This window comes from Brienomyrus brachyistius, chromosome 20 (genome assembly GCF_023856365.1).
Source record: "Brienomyrus brachyistius isolate T26 chromosome 20, BBRACH_0.4, whole genome shotgun sequence".
NCBI classification, from domain to species: Eukaryota; Metazoa; Chordata; class Actinopteri; order Osteoglossiformes; family Mormyridae; genus Brienomyrus; species Brienomyrus brachyistius.
In genome coordinates, this window is record NC_064552.1 from 9569491 (window position 1) to 9589745 (window position 20255).

The window sequence follows — 20255 nt, forward strand, 5'->3', positions numbered from 1 at the left end:
AAGCATGAAAAACCGTTTCAGCTCAATAATGAAACCAAGCCTTGACTTCTCTTCTCCCTGGTGAAGCTGGTGGAAGCTCTGAAGGAGGAGGAGGAGGGGGAGATGGGAAGTCCAAGACCTGCACCATATTTTAGACCCTCATCCAACGTTTCCCTGACTAATGGACAGATTCCTGGGTGACGTCCAGAAGGGTAAATGAGCGCAGCTGCCCCCCCGGATGCATCTCCTCTTTATCCTCCTCCTCACACTTCTGTGATGCTGGGTAAGCCATTCTGTGTGGACCAAAGAACTAACGTTCTACTTGACCCTGTGAAGCATCAGACAGTTGACCCTGTTAGAACAGCACAATAGTCCCTGATATAGGTCTGTTTGACTAAAAAACAGAACATGCTAGACATGTAAACTTACCCACAAGTATGCAGCACTTAGCTCTTCAATCCGCATCGTTCACTAGTAATATTATTGCCCCTTACAAAGTCTTGAAACGGACACTGAGTTCTTTATTTTTGAAGCTAAGCCACGTTCTTGAATAGTTGAGGGGATTAAAAATGCTTCTCCATGAACTAAATGACACAGCATGCATGTTGTATAAGCAAGTCAGAAGATATGTTCCCTCTGATATCTGGTCCATATGCAGAACATAGGCCTACTTACCTGTTTGAGTGACATCCAGTCACGATATGTCAACCATTCAACAATATACATACAGTAATATCTAAAGGGGATGTGTTAAAATATATACATTCTAAAACCTTACTAATAACCAGTATCTACGATTTTACCAACCAATGTAATGAAGTTTCTAATGAACATTCATTAGAAGTTTACTTGCACTTTTATTCATTTAGACATGGGTCCCAATGATATTGATATACTTAAGTTATATTAAATACTTTATTGTTACTGTTAACCTCCAGAATTCTTAAAAATCACTTTCCTGTGAGTCTGACGGCATGTTGCTTAAATAATAATGTGTGGAATGTAATTTGGAGCTGTGCTCAGATTACATTTTGAAATCAAAAATGTCTTTGCACTGAAAGGGTATCATGGAAATTGTATATATTTCAAAAACTCGCATCTTGGAATATGTGCGTGCATTTACTGTTTTGCAGTTTTAACTCCTTCAAAAATCCATCGATCTATCCGTCCTCTAACTACTTGTAATGGTCAAGGTTGATGGGTGCTTGGAGCTTGTCCCAGAATGCACAGGGCACAAGACTGGGGGGGAACCTTAGATAGGATGCCAGTCCATTCCGGAAATGTGAAGAATGTCAACAACAACAACATAGATTATATTCATATAACATACAGCAAATATCCCAGAGTCATGTAAACACATCATGACCTATCCCATGTATTTAACACAGTCCTAGGTTTTTGATACTAAATGCAACCCAGTGTTTGAATCCAGAAAATAAGCTGAACATTAAAGGTTATTGGAATGACACTCAGAGAACATGTGAGAGAAGCCAGTGTGGGAAAAGGTCAGCAGTATGAGGGCAACCATCTGAAATGGCAGCAATATATCTGTAAGAAGATTGCAGTGGATTGGATTTGATTCTAAGCCAGCTTCTGAGGTCCACAAAGCATTAAACTTTAAATACCCTACATAAAGTCAACAATGGGTCTTATTATTCCTAGTGTGATGGGAGCCCTACAAGCTTTTTTGATGAAGGAACATCTTCAGATAAATCACTAAATGAGTAAAGATGAATACATATAGAAACATGGGCGGTAACCACAGCAGTAACTGCGGTGATTTTCACAGCTATCTGGCTATAAATATATTATGCAAATAAAATTACACAATCGAGTGTCGCACGTATCGTTTTTAAAGGTGAACGCGTACTCGCGTACCAGTTATGTCCATCCCTGGTCCCAATCAACTGTTCCCTTTAAGTGTTGCTTTCTTTGAAATCATTTCAAGACTTAGCGAGTGAGACCTACTAAAACTAGAGAAGCACCGAGGTGGAGAGTTGCGCTGCCATAAACAGGAAAGCTCCCATGCCGTTTAAAGGTCTCCATCTCGTTTAACCCCCAGGAAAGAGGGGGTAATCCAATAAGAGGAGCCTGAAATGACTTAGCTAGCACCATGTTCCAAGAGCTACTCAGAAAACACCTCAGATAAGAGTCCCACAATCAGATAAAGTATAAGTGTACATTCTGCAAGTTGTCACACGATTTATTGTTCAGCAATAATTTTAACATGCTTGTGTATTGATATACACACCAACACACGCACACATGCAAACACATGTGTGCATCTATATATGCTTGTACACTAGAGAATTTGCTGTTCCTTGGCTTGTAAAATATGTATGGGTTTCTATCATATAATGTAAACCAAAAATGAATAATGGATCAAATAAAGGTCTTCTTCAAGACAGTTGCTCGTCTCCGTCACCTGTGTGGCACTCAGAGGTCTCCGGTCATCCTTCTCCACCTTCAATGGCGGTGTCACGCCATTAAACAGAGAGCTGTGGAGAGGTCTGCCTGTTACACAACAGCCGTAGGGGTTAAAAGGAGATCCAGCAGTAAGAATGTGGCCCCCCAGGTGGCCTTTTCGTGGTGAATGGATTACCTGTTAAAGCTGGATCAAAAGGGGCAAAGAAGATCAGGCAGGGGAAAGAGACACGAGTTCAGAAAGTAGAAATCCACACCAGGATTTTGTTTCAACCAACCAGTTGACTATAAAGAGTCACATTCACAGAGTACTGAACTGGTTGGTTGAAACAAACTACATACTTCTGGTATCTTAGCAGGGCAGATCTTCCATAACTGTTTAGGCTGCTCTCTGCCACTGGCACTGGACTGGACTCATCCAGTGCTCACATACCCTAGACACCAAATTCAGTGGTTCCCAACCTGGGCCTCGGGGACACTGAGACCAGCTCTGAAAACATGGACTGTCTGGGGGATCCCAAGGACCAGGTTAGGAACCTCTGACCTAATTTACTCCTGTTTAATAGGTAAATCCTTTATTGTCCCCATGGGGAAATGCTTTCTTACACCTCCCTCAACTTGCTCTTTGTAGAGTAAGTTGTCTGCAAAGGGCTGCCACCTGTAGCAGCACCCAGAGAGGTTAAGGTCCTTACTCAAGGATCCACAGACATGCTGAGACTGGGTTTGAACCAGCAACCTTGTGATTACAGGCACACAGGCTTAGCCAGGGAACTCTGCTGGTCTATATATATATCACTGGGGCAATGAAACGGTTAAATGAACAGAAGAGCAAAATAGATGTTGTATAAAAGAAATTGTTTCGGAACACAGACTGTATTTATTGATTTATGAGCCTAGTTTCCCTCATATTATTCTTTCAGACTATGATACATTTAGGCATTAACTCTTGTCCTGACCAAAAACAATCCTGCAAAACAATTCATTTTTACTTAAATGTCATGTTGGCCATGGACCAGTAGTTGTATAAATGGACGATCTATTCTGCCATATCATTCAAGTATGACTAGTAGAGCTAAGTACTGCATCTTAAACACTGCAGTGCTGTTCAGCTTCTGGGGCATTAATGGCCCCCATCCTGACACAGCAGAAGTAGCTTCGCTGTTGGATGTTCTGCTGACCTCCATGTCTTCCTGCTGCTGGACGTGATACTTCAGTTAGTCTGTAGCGGCTTCCTGTACCGAGAGGTAATTGTTCCACAGCCTTGGCTGGGACCACAGGCAACTCATTTCCTTACATTTACTGAGAAACTAACAGCATATGAGGTGAACTGGGCGGAGCCTAGTATGAGTGGATAGAACATGTGCTCAGATTGTGAGCAGGCTTTGTCCCAAGACTTCACGAGTGATTAAGATGCTCTTCCTTATTTTGTCTGGGGCCGGACTGTTCAGGCATTCTTTATGCGAGCTCATCAAACTCGGCCAAAAACACGGCAATTCCCGAAAGACCACACCTCCCACTAATACACACACACAGCCTCACAGACATCTACGCACGCATATTTATATAAGTGCATTTATATAACTTTGTGAACTGAGCAACATGATTCTGCCTGAGGAATGCGGCAATCTGCCAAGACCATTTGGAAAACTGGATGCTTCCAGCACAAGTCAAATTAGTGGAGAATGTTTTATTACGTTTTACGACAGGGGTTCCTGTTGGCTTTGGCTTTGGAGGTAAGTTGTTTCAGCCAAGATGGATGGCTCTTAACCTCCCGCTCGCCCTCCTCCGCATGAAACTCCAGCAATTTCCAGAGAGCTCAAGCTAAGAAGAGCGTAAAAAGAAACAACCTCCATTCCAACGAGCTAGTGACGGAGAAGCCATGTTACTGCATATCTAGAGGGAAAAGGTGTCCTGACGTTTCCCTTCCGCAGGAAAACAAGGTACTCAACAAGCCAGGAACATAAATATTTCACACCTGGACAGCATATTTTCATTTGCTGATGCTGGTGATTAATAACACAATGAACCTTATATACAGTGACTTGTGTACCAGCATAAAAATGCAGAACAAAATCTAAAGTTTGCTCTCCACAAAAATACTTCAAAAGGACTTCAAAGGAACATGTCCTCAAAGTAGTCATCGAATTCCTCCTCCCTAAAAAAAGGGGAAAGAGACAACATTAAAACATCCTCGCACTGAAATCTAAACTAAAAGAAAAACATGTTGAATAGTATAAACAAAGCGCAATTTTAAATCTGAAATGTTCTTTCCTCTCCACTTTATGTATACCAATGGTATATTTAATGGTATTGGTAGTCACACTTATTGTCATGTCAAAATGTTATACACAGAAAAAGTTATTGTGGTAACACTTTCTATGAATATCACGTCTATAAGAATCTGAACACATTTACAACACATTATAATGCATTTATAAACTATTATAAACATGGCTATAAATATTTATATAAAGGTGTAACACATTATAGCCATGCTTATTATGCATTATGAATTCTTTATGAAGCTCTCACCTATAATGCACCATAGATACCTTCACAATGTAGTGCAAAGCATCCATTAATTCTTATTCTGACCATTATAATGCATTATGAAGGTATCTACCTTACAGATGTTTTTGTTGGCTGATAAATATGTGACAGGATATGTGTTGCATAGGTTTGCATGAGACTTACCTCGACTTCTCCTCTATGCTGGGCGCTGGTCCCTTCCAGTGGTCTGTCTCGGAAGAGGCTTTATCTTCCTCAGCCTCCGCCTCCTCACTAGACTCTGGTTCTGCAGCAGGAAATACTTTGTTGGGATACACCTGGCCTGTCGTGGCATGGAATGACAGCTAATCCTACCACAGTCCTCTGATCCTGTGCATATTTTATCAGGATCGACCGAAGACTGACATGAATGAACTCTAAGCCAGTAAGCGCAGGTATGCTTTGCAAATGGTGCTTCTAGATCCTGTCTCCCAACCCAGTCTTTGGGACCCCCCCGGTTGCATTAATGAGTAATGGATAATATTTATCACACTCCCAACAAACAAGCACAGCAATTAAGCCACGGGGGGGCTTATAAAGGGCAGGAGGTAAAACAAGAGACATACAGCATTATCATTCCAGAGGTCAACACATCAGTGTTCAGTCGCACACCATCGCACACAATTTAGCCAGTAAAAAACCAGATGTTCTTGAAGGACTTCCTCTACCTCGTTGTTTGTTCTCTATGAGGTTACTATAGTTCACACAGACATATTCAGTCAATTGTCCTGAAATGGTTTTACCTTTGCTGGAATCTTCAGAGTCCTCTGAGCTTGTGGTGGTAGAATGTTCTGTGTGGGGAAATGAATACGAGACAGTAAGTCTGCTTCATGTATGTCAAGGTAGATGCCGGAAAAAGATCACTGCTTTTGTGGCAATGAAGTGTCTGAGGAAAGAAAAACAATTATACGGAGGAGGAGGAAGAGAAGAAGGAGATGCTGAGGAAGAACAGGAGGGTGAAGAAGGAGGAGGATAAGGAGGAGGATAAAAATACGATGATGGAGAACAATGAAGAGGGGGAGAGAAAGGAGAAGAGGAGGCAGGAAATGAGAAAAACAAGCAGATAAAGGAGAAAAAAAGCAGGAGAAGAAGAAGAATGAGCAGCACAAAACTGCAATAATGTGACAGAGTCAGCAGCTGAGCTAAGGGAAGCTGAGATAACAATGTCCTGCCTTTGCTCTTCCTCCTGCGCTTCTTCTGCCGGGATGATTTGGCTGTTTTCGACTCCTTCTTCACTTCGGCTTTTATCCTCTTTTTAGCTTTGAATTCCTTTCTCCTAAAAAGGAAATTTGGGAGTTTCACATTCTAGTAAAGCTTTTTTTTTGAGAATACATTAAGATGAGCAGTGTCACGTTAAAATAAAAATAAACACATACTTGTGATGATAGTTAAGTTTGTAGGAGCACTCTGGGCAAAGTCCTGAAAGTAAAATCTGTCGGTCAGTGCTGGAGTTGGGCATACAGTATAAGCGATACAAAAACTCCACACAGCAAAGAAGACATAATTTATAACAAGCAAGAAGATATGTTAGACATTTAGATTTATTTATGAAAAGTGGGATAGACGTGTACTGGATAAACAGTCACAGAAGATGGTCTTGTGGTCTATCAGAAATTTTGAAGTTGAGCTTAAGCGTGGCTCTGTCAATTTGTCAAAATGTTGAAAAGTATGAAAAGATAACGAACTCTCTCAGCAGCTGAAAGCCCTGGAATTTCATCAGCGAAGAAGTGTGTCATACAGTACCGGTCAAAAGCGTGGACACATCTACTGCTATCGACTCTTTTTTTCAACAAAGTAAAGAACTCTAAGCACACCTCACAGTTATGCAGTAAGTATTATCTTCTGAATATGGAAGAATGCTGTGGCAGATGACCTGGTCCCCACGACCCCCTGATCTAAACCCTACATAGCTGGCTGGGGTTGATTTGGATCAAAGAGTAAAAGCAGGTAACCAACCTGTCCACAGTACTTGTGGGAACACCTTCAGGACCTACTGAAGAAGTATTATAGGTGGCAACATCTGCATTGCCAGGGGTCTACAAGTAAGTGTGTCCAGAATTTTTACTGGGTCTGTCCAAATTGTGATAACAGGGACAGCCATCCCCACTATCAAATGTTCCTGGCTGGGATGTCTGATCCGTAGGCATCAAGGCGACATACTCAGTTTAACAAGCGCGTTCCTCTTCTCCCCATGCTCCACATAGGCAAAGTTCACCTCCCAGCTTTTCAGGCCCTCCTTCTGTTCACAGCGTTTGTTCCCACAGAAGAACTGGCCTGCAACATGGACAGGGTTAACCCCGCTGGCGGGGAGCCCGAGCGGCCTGACAATCAGCACTTTGATACGTGAGCCGTCTCATGTTGTTTTGAAACCTAGCAGGGATCCAAAGAGGCCAAACGGCCCAGTGCTCGAACAGCACACGCATCAGTCAAAAAAACAAAAAAAAAAACTGCAAAATGACATACTGTGTGTTGACGAGCCAACCACCGCTCAGCAAAGAGAAGGAGTGGTCATACGTGGAAGTCAATCAACAGGGCTGGAGGGACAGGAAATTCTGAAGAATGGTTGAGTGCTACTGAGCACAGCTCAGGGCGCACAGTATGACAGGATTCTAAGAAGGACTGAAACCATTAGGAGGTAAAGGGTGACCCTATTCCATATTGCGTCATTTATGTTACTGTAACGTGTGAGTGTTTCCTATATTTTATCCCTGTTTATATCGTAACAACAAACAAAGAAATTAGCTTTTGTATAGCGCGTTTTTACAACATTACATCGTCTCAAAGCGCTTTACAGCATCCGCACCCAAAGCCCCCATTAAAGCCCCAGTCCCACATTAAAGATTATCACGTAAAAACCTTTGCTTGTGCACTATATTATGCAATACATTAGCATTAGCGGGAAGATCATGGTGAAGGTCCCTTTGGGGGTAAACACAGCAGAGAATGCTAATGCTAACATTAGCACAATCGAGGCTGTCGTGCCGGACCCCGCTCGGGATGGGGGACTCCTTGAAGTCACGGCAGCCGTAGCTTGGTGCTACTTTTGTGCTAATTCTCTGCCAATCCTTAACCCGCCTATCGACGGGTTTAGCTACAGCAGGTTTACGGGGACCACCTTCCAGATTGCCCAGGCTGGAGGCTCAGAACAGTGGGGGGGGGGAGGGGAATAAGTGCGTCATGAGCAATTTCCCTCTGCCAGGGTTTCCCTCACCCACTGTGCCGCAGCGTGAGAACCCCCAGGCCTCCACTACTATTTTCACGTGCAGAATTGCTTCGGGCAGGCTGACAAGCGGCCCTATTCACTTTCCTTGACAACAGAGGATGTCTCTGCTACTGACCGCTGCTGGAGGGAATAACCTTTACTGTAATGCCAGCCACATCAGCACAATCTTCCCTTTGTGCCCCAGGGAAGCACAGCAGTACGACAAGGCTCAGTCGGGCCCGTGCTGTCTGCCCGGGGAAAATGATCGTCACATTATCAGCACTCCAGATTGCCGTGCAACAATCAGTCGGCTGCAACGGTCCGTTGAACTTGAGGAGTTTGTTGATCCCGTGTTGTGACATCGATCATGTGCACTAAGACAGCATTCGGTATCACTTCTCCCTCAACGATCTGCCTGTCTGCCAAAGATTTCCGCAGCCATTCTTAAAAGTTTATAGTTTTCGCGACCTACTTCATGGGAATCTGCTTCCAGCGCAAACACCAGTTATCGAACAGCCCTGTTTAGCTCTGTTAAATATTCACCAGGAACCGGACATCACGACCTCATGGGGCACGGGTTTATCAGCTGAAGAGGTGGAGCAGCATTACCCCACGTGGCGAATCCCAGGGTGCTGAGGCACAGGCCACAGACATGGATGTCATGGACCGGCCAATGATCCCATCACAGCAGTGACGTATTTCAGCTACAGGACTCGTCTTGCTGAACACCTAATCCTCACGCATCCCCTTCAGTCTGCTCTTGTGCACTACGCTTAATGGAAATGGCTTTGACTAACTGATGAAAAGGTAAATAAATCTCGGTCGTGTCTTGAATCTCAAGAGAATGGTGGAGGGACTCCCAGTGACACATTTTGCATCTCTGTAAGTCGAGGCCACGATTCACAGTTTAGAGATTAAGGGCTGAACATGGTGGAAGTGGGGGGGAGGGGCGGACTGGGGCTTCCCAGGAGTCCGGCTTCCTGTGGATCACGGCTGCATGAAAACAGTGTCATGTCACAGTTCATGGTCATGGATTCGGCACTTGCTAGCGGTCAGCCGGCAGCTGGGCCCCGCGGGGGAGATGCGAGGGACAGGTGAGAGTTTTGGGCCGCAACCAAAGCACCCTCCTCTGTGCCGACGGCCAGGGCTAAGCCAGGAAAGCGAGGCCATGGAAAGGCAGCCCAACAGATGGTGCGCGGATGTCGGCGCTAAGCCCGGAGCGGGGAGTAGCGTCTGGGGAAGCCAGGCGGGCAGGAGCGCCACGGCCCGTTCGGCGCTACGAGCTGTGAGAGGCGTGGCTGTCCACCGCTGACGGGATTTCCACTAGCTGACCATGCTTAATCTGCTCGGCCCTTTGCGCCACTCAGCAGGGATATAGCCAGCCCTGGTGAGAGAGGGCACTCGCTATAGGCCTGAGAGGGGGGAAGGGCAGCACAGAAATAATAAGCTAGCACGTCTTCACATAAATGCAGCTATTTCATCGGAAAATTTGTTCCAGGGGATACATGTAATCCTTTCCATTAAATTTAGTTTTTTTTTCGCACATTATAACAGAAGTTTTGCATATAATCCACATACTCTTCTCTTTGATGGTTCCATTTCTGTACCAACTTCAGTTTTATTGAGGTAAAACTACTTTCAAATGATATGTTTTAATCTAATAGGGTCATGCCTGCACCTTATAGTAACGACACCCCAAAAATGTACAAATTGAAATCAGAACATTAATTTGTCAGACATAGGAAGCTAATGCCAGCAAAATATATACTAATCCTGGGGGGGGGGGCACAGCTAGTCAGCCCTACGTAAAATTCTGCCAACACTTAGATACTAAATATTCAAACGCGTGAGATGGACTGAATGTCCTGATTGCGCTTGTAACACTTTCTGTGTTCCTGTTTTGCATTTCAAGATGAGATGAGTTCCTGCCCAGAAGCATCAGAAGGCAGTGATCTGTGGCCACGATACCACAGTAAGCAGAAAGGCTGGTGTATACTTAACACACCATAAGCATTTGTTATGGAGTGACCTGCAGAGCACTTCCACTGTGTGCCTTTTCACAGGGTTAGAGTCACTTCTGAGTCCAAGCCCGGCTTCAGTTTACAATATTATATTATTTGATCTACTAAAAAAGGAAATTTTTTAGATATCAATAAAAGTCCATTTGTAATTTTCAGTCGCACAGAAAAACATTATATACATATTTGCAGCTGAATTTACAGCCTGGATTTTTTTTTTGAAACGTCAATACTAATCCTATGAAAGGTATGGTCTTTTTTTCGGAAACCACAGAATTGTGTCCGGGGTAATACTGCCATCTAGTGGATGGAGGATTTTGAGGTAAATTTTCGCGGTATCATTGGCAAGGTGCTCACGTATGGCGTCGCATTAAAGTCAAAACTCACACGCGTAAACATGTCACTCGCGAGCGCAAAAGTGAAACTCGCGAGCGCAGGACGAAGAGCTGCGTGAGCATTCATGATAATATCACCTCCTGTAATGTATTTTTCTCCTCCCAACGTCACGGTGCGCTCGTGCGCAAAAACAGCACTAAAAACAGTACACTAAAGTCTTTATCTGGAACTAGTTTATAATACTTGACACCATGGAGACAACTCAGTGTGTCCCCATAACAGAATAGTTTAATTAACCCACAACGTTCAAATAGCTACTGAAAGCTCCGATACAAAATGCTACAACTACGTTAGTAATCCTCATCGTAAGTGGTTGCATGACAAGGTGTAGAAATTATGTATGGCCTATGGAAACTCGTAACACACGATAACGTTACTTTACCGTATGGAGATGCCGAAGCTAATGTCTGCCTCAGCATCCTAATAACGTGTGTGGCTGCATTCTGTGACTGTATCTGTTTTATATTGTTGGGGAAACAGGCAAGGGGGCAATGAGAATCAGTAAAATTATTCTTATAAGACAGACAAACCATACTTCATCCGCCAATAGCGCACGCTGTCAGAATCGGCATGACTCCGCCCCCAAACTGTCAAAACGTACCCCCAATAGAACGTGAGCGCAGAAATTTCCCTCGAGCTCAGAGAGCGGCTGAAGGAAATGCGCCTTTCGCACGAGCGCACCATGACGTTGGGAGGAGAAAAGTACATTAGAGAAGGTGATATTACGATAAACACGCACACAGCTCTTCGTCCTGTGTTCGCGAGTTTCACTTTAGCGCTCGCGAGCGGCATATTTACGCGTGCGGGTTTTGACTTTAATGTGACGCCATACTCACGGGTCTTGTGTTTCATAACCACGACTGTTCACCGTGTTTACACTGCATTAATATCATACTAATTAATGCGCACTAATATTTAAGGCTTAGTGTAGTGAAGTATAACCAATCTGTATAAAGTTACGTTAAATTATAAAAACAAAACTTATTTTCATAATTATATTATTATTTTTCTTTACAGATGACTACAAAAAAGCCAGCCCGCTCAACTTCTCTCAGTAACTAGATAACTACATCTAAATTTATCCTGTACTCCACATCACCACTCATATGAATGCTCGTTCGGCAAAAAAAATACTAATGTCTTTTCGAAGAACTGTGAAATGCACCGCTAGGATGAAAAGGAAACCACATTCGTAATATCAGAGGTTGTTTTCCCCTGAAGAACATTAGTACCCCCCCCGTAACATCCTTATTCTAAATTTTGTGAAAAAAAACTGTGCAACTGAGAAATGTTATCACTGACGTGTTATACAAATTAAAATGTAAGAAGCCCTGAGTGTCAGGAAACCTTTGTCCTACCACAGTAAGGAATAGTATATAAGATCATAAGATTCTGGTTGGGTGGGGGGTGTACCCATGTCTGACAAACATTTTATATTAACCATAAAATTTGAGGATATTTACATGAGCCCCCATGTTTCAAAATAAGAGGGTCTGGGCAGTACAGACCCCAACTTGATCAAGAGGAACTTTCCGATAAGGAAAAAAATTCTATGCCATTCTAGATTATTGTGATTTTTTTTAGAGACCCCCCAGCCACCCACAAGGAGTCAATGGACACTGATGCCATGATACTGAGAAAACACAAATTTTAAAGAAACTCAATGAAATCGGTCTTTACCTTTTCCTGAGACAACTTCACCTTCAGTCCTCCACCGGAAGCCAAACTGACAAGAAAAACTGTGAGTTTACGCCCTTTTATCTCACATGAATGACAAAAAGAAAAACATTATATGTCAGTCCAAAACAAAACTTACTGCTGCTATACAGTCAGCATTCTAAGACATCCACTTTAGACCAAGAAAAGAAATAAGAAAAAAAATAAGAATTTCTACTGGTGTTTATTTTGAAATGGACTGTAACTGGACTACATGTTCTGCAAATACAGTTATGCATGGACTTACATGCAGGTTTCGTTCCGTAAGTGAGGCCATAAGTCTATCTGGACATACACTATATGACCATAAGTATGTAGACGTCCCAATTAATCAGAGAAATTTAATATTCAGTGCAAACACACTGCTGACACAGATGTGGAATTAAGCACAGGGTTATGCAATCTCCCGCAAACAAACAATATCAGCAGACGCGTGGCTGTTGTGCAAGAGATGTTAGCAACCGTGCACTTGTCACCATCAGAGGACACCATCTTTCCAACGAGTCAGTCTGCCACATTTCTGCCCTGCTAGAGCTATCCACAAGTGAAGTGATCGTTAAGGACAAAACATCTCAGAGCGATTTCTGAGGCGGTCTGCCGCACAAGCTCACAAAAAGGGACCCGATCAACCAATATCAACGCCTAACCTTAATGGCAGCAAATCCAGAAATGTTCCAACACCTGATGGAAATCTTTGCCAGAAAAGTAGAGGCTATTAAACCAACAATGAACTATACCCTTGGTTTCGTAATGAGATGCCGGACAAGCTGGTGTCCACATGCTTTTGGCCATATAGTGTATCTCGAATTTTATAGGCAAGATGTCAATTATCCCTCAATAAATTGTATTAAGGCTCTTATGGGACATAAGTAAAGTCGGACGTCTCTCAATAGGAGGCAGGTTGATGGATGACTGATGAACGCATTAACAGTCACAAATACAGCAATAGCCCATCTATCCTCCATCAAACAGCTTATCCAAGTTCTAGAGGTACCTGGAGCCAATCCCAGGCACCATAGGGCACGAGGCTGGGGTACATCCTGGTTGGAATGCCAGGCCTTGGCAGGACACACACTCACACACTATAGGGGGTTTAGGGACACTCACTCAACATGGTAATTATACGGGAATTACATGGGAATTACAAGTAAAGGCCACACACGAGATTCGTATCCCCAATCCTGGAGGTCTCTCCTTCAATATTACAAAGAAGCAGGTGTGAAATGCATACAAATATTACATTTCTACATGCTAAACAAGCTAAAGAATTAAAAAAAAAAATGTCAGTGTTGAATGAATCAAAAGGGAAGTTTTTTAAGGCGGACTGCATGCCCACCTTGTTTTCCTTGTATCTGCTAAGGTCAGATATACAGTACTCCTTAAACAGCTTATCGTAGTACTTTTTCGCCAGCTCTTTCTCCCTGAAGAGAAAAACGAAAATAACGCTTTAGTCATGAAGGAAGAACAAGAACATAGGAACAGAAAACTTTAAGTAGATGTTAATCCATTTATCAATCCATCCTGGACAGGGTCACAGGGGGTGCGGGTCCTATTTTAGGCAATATTTATGCATTTATAATCTCCTATTTACATCCTAGAATGGGTGAACAGTCCACAAACTCTGTTTTGCACACTGCCAACAATCTTTCAACAAAGAAAGTTCAAAGTTGTTGAAAAGGCTTTCAGAATGAAGAGCTATTTTAAGCAGAACATTCGGGTAATTTTACTGATGCAGACAGAAATGCTGGAGTATGGAGTATCTGAAACACACAGGAGGCAGAATGGCCTGCAGCAGCAGCAGTATGAAAATACTGCACAGTAAGCAGGACTCCAGCGAGACACTACTCAGAAACAGGACTCTGGTAAATACACTACTCAGTAAGCAGGACTCTGATGAGTGCAGTACTCAGTAAGCAGGACTCTGATGAGTGCAGTACTCAGTAAGCAGGACTCTGATGAGTGCAGTACTCAGTAAGCAGGACTCTGATGAGTGCAGTACTCAGTAAGCAGTACTCTGATGAGTGCAGTACTCAGTAAGCAGTACTCTGATGAGTGCAGTACTCAGTAAGCAGTACTCTGATGAGTGCAGTACTCAGTAAGCAGGACTCTGATGAGTGCACTACTCAGTAAGCAGTACTCTGATGAGTGCAGTACTCAGTAAGCAGGACTCTGATGAGTGCAGTACTCAGTAAGCAGTACTCTGATGAGTGCACTATACAGGCGAAGCAGAGGCTGGAAAGTAGTTGGATATGGCTCCCCAGCCAACCTCCGGCCTAGAGTGTCATGTCCATTTTGCTGCCTGGGCTTCCAGTGCTGCCCTACCATGTCATGTCCTCGTGGTCTTCTTCCCTCCAGAGAAATCGATGGTTCTCTCTGACGACATCGAAGTCTGTCTTGTCATTGACCCTAAAATACAACAGCGCAACATAATATCCATTTATGAGTTTCTTTTTTTAATCAATCAATAACGCTGCCTATTTTTATAAGCAGCTGAGGGCAGACAGAGCTACGCAAATATGCTCGTTCCGTTCCCTCGTCATATCAGAATCTATTTGCTGCACACATATCCAATTCCTTAACAGTTACACCACATACAGAGATTTCACTGAAAGTTCTTCAAACTTACATTGCATAATTAATATGAGTCTAAGCTGTGCTTGTTCTCAGCAAATGAGATATTAGGGAGTCCAATCGTCTCCATTTTCCTTATTCTAAGAAATATCTATATCTGGGACGGACACTGTGTGACTAAATGTTTATATGAAGCATACTGCAAGGTATGGACAAAATCAGCCCTTATTCTCCTTATCGTCGGTAAGATCGATGTAAAACATGCTGTGCTTTCCTCCTTGACAATATAATGACTTGAACAAGTGACCCATCTTGTAAATGCTTATCCAGTATAGGGTTGGGGGATTCTGTCCCAGACAGATAAGGGAACCCCCTAAAGAGTATGCCAGGCTACTGCAGGATAAACACGCACATACATACACAGGACGAACACGCATACATACAATGGACAGTACGGGCAGTTTGGAGCAAAGTCTACACGATTCACCTGACCGCTGCTTACTTTGACCAATCCACTTCTGTTTCTCAAAGCAAAATACATTTTATAGGATTTTTTGTGCCCATCATTGTGAGATAAACATTTTAATAGGATGTTTACAGAAAGTAGATGTATTTGGGGCTCTGCCTTGTACTGGAAAAGTAGTTATGGAAGATTTCTGGATGGATGGATGGATTGTTCTCATAAAAGATCAACACTGTAGTCATACTTGGGGTTCAGCCCTATACTGTATAAATTGTTTTGATTGATGGGGATGGATGGATGGATACAGACATACTCAGGGGCATAACACCAACTCATGAGTCACACTCTAACGTATGTATACAACAATGGCAATGCACCATTAATAGAGGCAGGAGACTGCAGAGCTTAACTTACATGGAGCGCTTGAAGTCCGTCATCTTGCCACCATAATACATTATATAGTCACCGACAAACTTCTTGTGTCTCTCAAACTAGCGTCTCTTAAATCAAGGAGAACACAGACAGCACTTGGTGAAAATCCCAAAGCTGCCAAAACATACGCCCACGCGGAGATAAAGAGACACCAGACACCTGGCTGACAGGTAATAACCCCCCCCCATCCCCACCCGGTTCTGCTGTTTTCTTCTCCAGAATCTCTTCCCTCAGCTTGACTGTTTAGCCTGTCTTTCCTCTGACATTATCTCACAGTAAGACAAACACGTCTCCATTAATCAGCTTTGCATAACTAAAAAAGGCTTTTTCAAGCATCACAGGCAAGGCAATGTACCTGATTAGTGCGTGTTGGCACAGATGAGCACTTAAAGTAAACAGCACTTTGGTTACTCAAGGGAGAGGAATTACATAATGTTAATGTATTATAACCTCTCTGGCGTTAGAGGAGGCCCAACTTACAGCCTTCGCTGCTGCGAGAAAGTGATGTCAAGACTTGTCTCTCGTTTTCATTTACATAGATCTGAGGCAGCCCTAATCTTACAGGGTGTAGCCTCAAATTGGGCAAAAAAAATACAAAAAAATGATTTGCTTGTGGAGGATACGGCATTCATGGAAATCAGGTGATGGCGTCTGTTCCTGGCTTCCTCCCTGCCAAAGAAGCACAGTTCAATTTAGGCATTAATCGGGGTCCCGACTGCACCCTCCAATCCCCAAACATCCGCACCGAGACACGATTCTCGTACCTGTCCCACTCTTCAGCAGCCAGGCTCTTGTGGGCCACCTTTGTGTGCTTCTCCTGCTGGAACGGCTTCTGCAGTAACTCGTCACGTTTCCTGTCATCAAACAGACACAGCGGGTTGAACTTAACCAAACACAGTTGACCCTTCGACACTCAACGACTGCACTGTGAACGTAGGTCTATTTTGCGGTTACACTAGCGTAGGTAATGGGCCCAGAACTTTGGCTCCACTCATTCCATCAACCCAGTTAATCTACAGTAATGCTCCGAGCGATGAGGGATCTGCTCGGGGTGACACCCTATTATAGCCATTGTATACACCAGGGCCTAATGCATTACACTGCGTACCAAATCCACAGTACTGACTGTGTTCGGCCTGCTCCATGTGCAGGCCTGCCACTACAGAGAACCTTGAGAATAAAAGTCTCTGTTTACTGCCTGCGAAGTCATTTTCTGCTTTTTGTTTTTTTGGACACTAAACTGTAACGTTGAGTAAGAAAACGGCATTATCCAGAACGCTTCCATGAGTGATGAGTCAGAAGCGAACTAAGCCAAGTAAAACACACATCTCTGTGGGAACTGTGGGGGGGGGGGGAAACAGCAGATCACCTTTCATTAAAAAGTCCCCAGACTGCTCCGAACAAAAACTGCGCAACACACACACACATCTTTTTCTGGAATTTTATTCTCAGATACTCAAACAGAAACTGATGTGCCCAAGAGCTATAAAGGTTTCTGGGATGTAGTGATGATGTCACACCCCAGACTCACCGTTTCTTTCCATGTTGGGATGCCCCTCCTGTGTCCTCGTCATCGCTGAAATCGGAGTCATACCCTCCTCCCCCATGCACCTGAAAGATATCGCCGTTATTAACATGCAGTCTCTGGTATAACAGCTGCCTTATGCGTCAGGGAAACAACCGTGTGAAAATATGCTCCCTTGAAAAGTGTGAGACACAGAGGGGCATTTGCCAGTAGTGTTCTGCTTTAGACCTATATATGGTCGACCGGTGGTAGAATTATTTCGCATTGCATAACGGGAGCTAACCCTTTACCCTTAAGCTGGGTTTTTAATTATAACAGGAAAGATGTAAAAAAAAAATTAAATTGATCTTAGACAGGATTGTCATATTATTAAAGCAATGTGTGGCCAAAAGTTCTTAGATCAGATTAACCAACATCACACAATACATCTGAGCAGTAAAAATATTCCTCAGTAACAATAAAGATCTGAAGTATTAATCAAAGGACAGGAACGACACAAGGACCAGCCTACATGCTATTATTTTGTGTTTGACAGGAAATTTTAATGAATGAAAGAGGTGAATGTTCAGTCATCTGCAGAGGTGATTCACAGAGTAGTCAGCTATTTAGTCAGCACTCTGGCAAAGCAGTGGAAATGCAACACCATGGCCAGGGGGGCTAAAGGGACACATGAGGACCTGAAGGTCTGAAGGTCAGAGAGGCACAGAGCTCTGGCATCCTGACACTGTATAGACTGCAGATGCACTTTCCTAAAGAAATATAATAATGAAAAATACATGCACCACTTTCACTCAAACCTCTAACTCAATGAAAACTCATTGAACCATATTTTAAAGGATGTATCCTTTCTAAGTGCTTTTTGCTATATTCTAGTCACTGATTTTTAAGTCTTCAGAATGACCATAGGGTCCAATCATATTTCATATACATGTAGCACTGTATACCAACTGATCTATTGATCCATACCAATCATTCTCATGAACAAGACTAAAATCGTGAGGTTTGGATGTTTTTTCTTCTCTGTTACAGTCATTAACACAAACCAAAAATTTCTCCAATTTACATATTATACAAAATACATGATTCATGTTATTACACACAAGCCCATCATTATGTAAAGTTTCAGACTCACAGTACAATAGAACATATGTAAACACTGTCACTGACAAAGCGATGCTCCAATATGCTCCAATACATTAATGTACTTTAAGACTTGTTGGCCATAAAATGTATGACACTGATATTATTCAAGATTGTTCAATATGCAGATTCAGCTTAACTGTATAAACTATACATTTCTATTTAGTTCTATTTTAAAAGCTTCAATAATAAATACCTACAGTAGTGGCCTTAATTAAACAGCATAACAATATGACCTAATCTAAACCAATGGTTTCTTATGTAATGGTGATAGAAATGGACACTACACAAAACGATAGATCTCCTGTTTCCTTCTTCATTCTATTTGATTGCTTAAAATAGACTGCTGTAGGTGCAAAGCTAGGCAACTGCATCACTTACGTGGCCTCAAATGTCTAACAGGGAGCAAGTTATATGACATACTCAGCCACGTCCTTTTTCTATCATGGAAATTTACAGCCACAGAAGTTGTCACTGCACCAAATATACACAACGACACCATGCGAGAAAAGCTCTTATCACGTTCCAGCAGATTAAATAATGCATTCAGACATACTTAGACAATAGAATAGAATAGAATAGAATAGAATATAAATATTCTATTCATCCCGTGGGGAAATTGTCTTTTCGTTTATCCCATCTTGCTCTCTGTGACACAAAGAGACACATATACGGGCCCGAGTGAAGCTTGGGGTCACAGCGCAGCGTCGGCCAGCGCCCGGCGCCACTTGCAAGGGGGCTCAATGTTGGCATCACCGTTAGCACAGAATCTTAACCCGCTATGCCACACACCACCGTATAAGAGTAACTATGTATTTATACTGTCGCCATAAAGCTACAGTATATCGCCTTTCAAATGGTTTTATTCCAAGACATTTTACAAAGAACTTAATATTTTTCAAAGAACAGAACTGCAGCATATTTTGCTGTTATACAAAAAAAAAAAAACAAGTTAAAAGCAAGTCAACAACAACACCAGTGCTTAGCCGTATTCAATAAGAAAAAAATACAATTCTTACAAATTTATAAACAGACATGAACAAGGGAAGAAATTATGTGGCTTGATGACTTGAACTAATCAGTTAGGTGCCTTCGTACTGCGTTTATGAGAATTTGCTACGTATTTCCCAGTGCTCGGTGCTAATATTACAAATTACTGAATGTAATTTTGCTCCATATAATGAATCCAAAACCGCAAACAATGAGGGAAAACTACCTTGACAAGACTGAGATCACTCGCATCCATGATTTCTCGCATCGATGGTGATCCTTGTTTTCGTGAAAGATAGCGGCGCGTCTTGATGACGTTACTACGCCAAACGGACCAATATAACCATAACCTGACCCAGGATCAGTCATTGTTCTTTCCACAAAATCATCCAACTCTGGACAACAACTGAATAATCTGATTTAATATCAGTTGTTTTCAGCAGACACTATTATTAGCTTTTAATTAAGCGACCCTCAGAATTCCCTCATTTTATAACGCTGCCGAACAGTCAAATAAAGCATTGGTATAGGCGTTTGTATTTTATGAATATGTGAATATAGCAGTAAATATTACAATATAATTACATAATGATGATCATATCGTTTCACTGTTACCATAATCGACGCACTGATCGAATACAGTTTGCACTATTATTTTGCATTGTCATTTAAATTACGTTTTTATTTAAATAACGTTTTATTCGATTAATTGAACGCATTACATTACATTCAATCCAGGTCTATAGTAGCAAATGCCATATATTAAAATATATTTATATTAGGCCATATCGATATTCCAAGACTCCAAGTTTGACAACAATACTGTACGCTGTGTAACTCCGCCTTCCACAA

General features: G+C 42.5%; 2 protein-coding genes and 1 long non-coding RNA gene across 4 annotated transcripts in view; 2 read left to right on the forward strand and 1 right to left on the reverse strand.

Annotated features, from left to right (window-relative positions):
• Window positions 1-2386, forward strand: part of pde6c (phosphodiesterase 6C, cGMP-specific, cone, alpha prime) — a 12975-nt gene extending 10589 nt beyond the window's left edge. For both annotated transcript variants that reach the window (XM_048988049.1, XM_048988050.1), the window contains one exon: window positions 67-2386. In XM_048988049.1, the coding sequence (XP_048844006.1) occupies window positions 67-134 (68 nt within the window). In that variant the 3' untranslated portion in view covers window positions 135-2386. The remainder of the gene's footprint in view (window positions 1-66) is intronic.
• fra10ac1 (FRA10A associated CGG repeat 1) lies at window positions 2168-19715 on the reverse strand. The gene is made up of 14 exons (XM_048988057.1): window positions 19630-19715; window positions 17280-17359; window positions 16513-16602; window positions 16372-16417; window positions 15731-15807; window positions 14605-14688; window positions 13619-13703; window positions 12247-12292; window positions 7111-7224; window positions 6327-6369; window positions 6123-6226; window positions 5694-5741; window positions 5098-5197; window positions 2168-4558 (listed from the first exon to the last, which is right to left on the reverse strand). Exons 1-14 carry the CDS (start codon window positions 19669-19671, stop codon window positions 4516-4518), a joined length of 1002 nt encoding a protein of 333 aa, XP_048844014.1. The 5' UTR covers window positions 19672-19715; the 3' UTR covers window positions 2168-4515.
• Window positions 8339-11627, forward strand: LOC125715944 (uncharacterized). Its single transcript, XR_007384227.1, has 3 exons — window positions 8339-8959; window positions 10065-10124; window positions 11584-11627. It is a non-coding gene; the product is annotated as an uncharacterized LOC125715944 (long non-coding RNA).
• Window positions 19716-20255: the final 540 nt, after the last annotated feature.

Coding starts and splice junctions, on each gene's coding strand:
- fra10ac1 (XM_048988057.1), bottom strand. CDS start 19,671: ATGCGAGAAATCATGGATGCGAGTGATCTCAGTCTTGTCAAG. Junction 15,808..16,371: donor ACCTGATTTCCATGAATGCC/GTATCCTCCACA, acceptor AAGAGACGCTAG/TTTGAGAGACACAAGAAGTT. Junction 6,370..7,110: donor GAACGCGCTTGTTAAACTGA/GTATGTCGCCTT, acceptor TTTTACTTTCAG/GACTTTGCCCAGAGTGCTCC.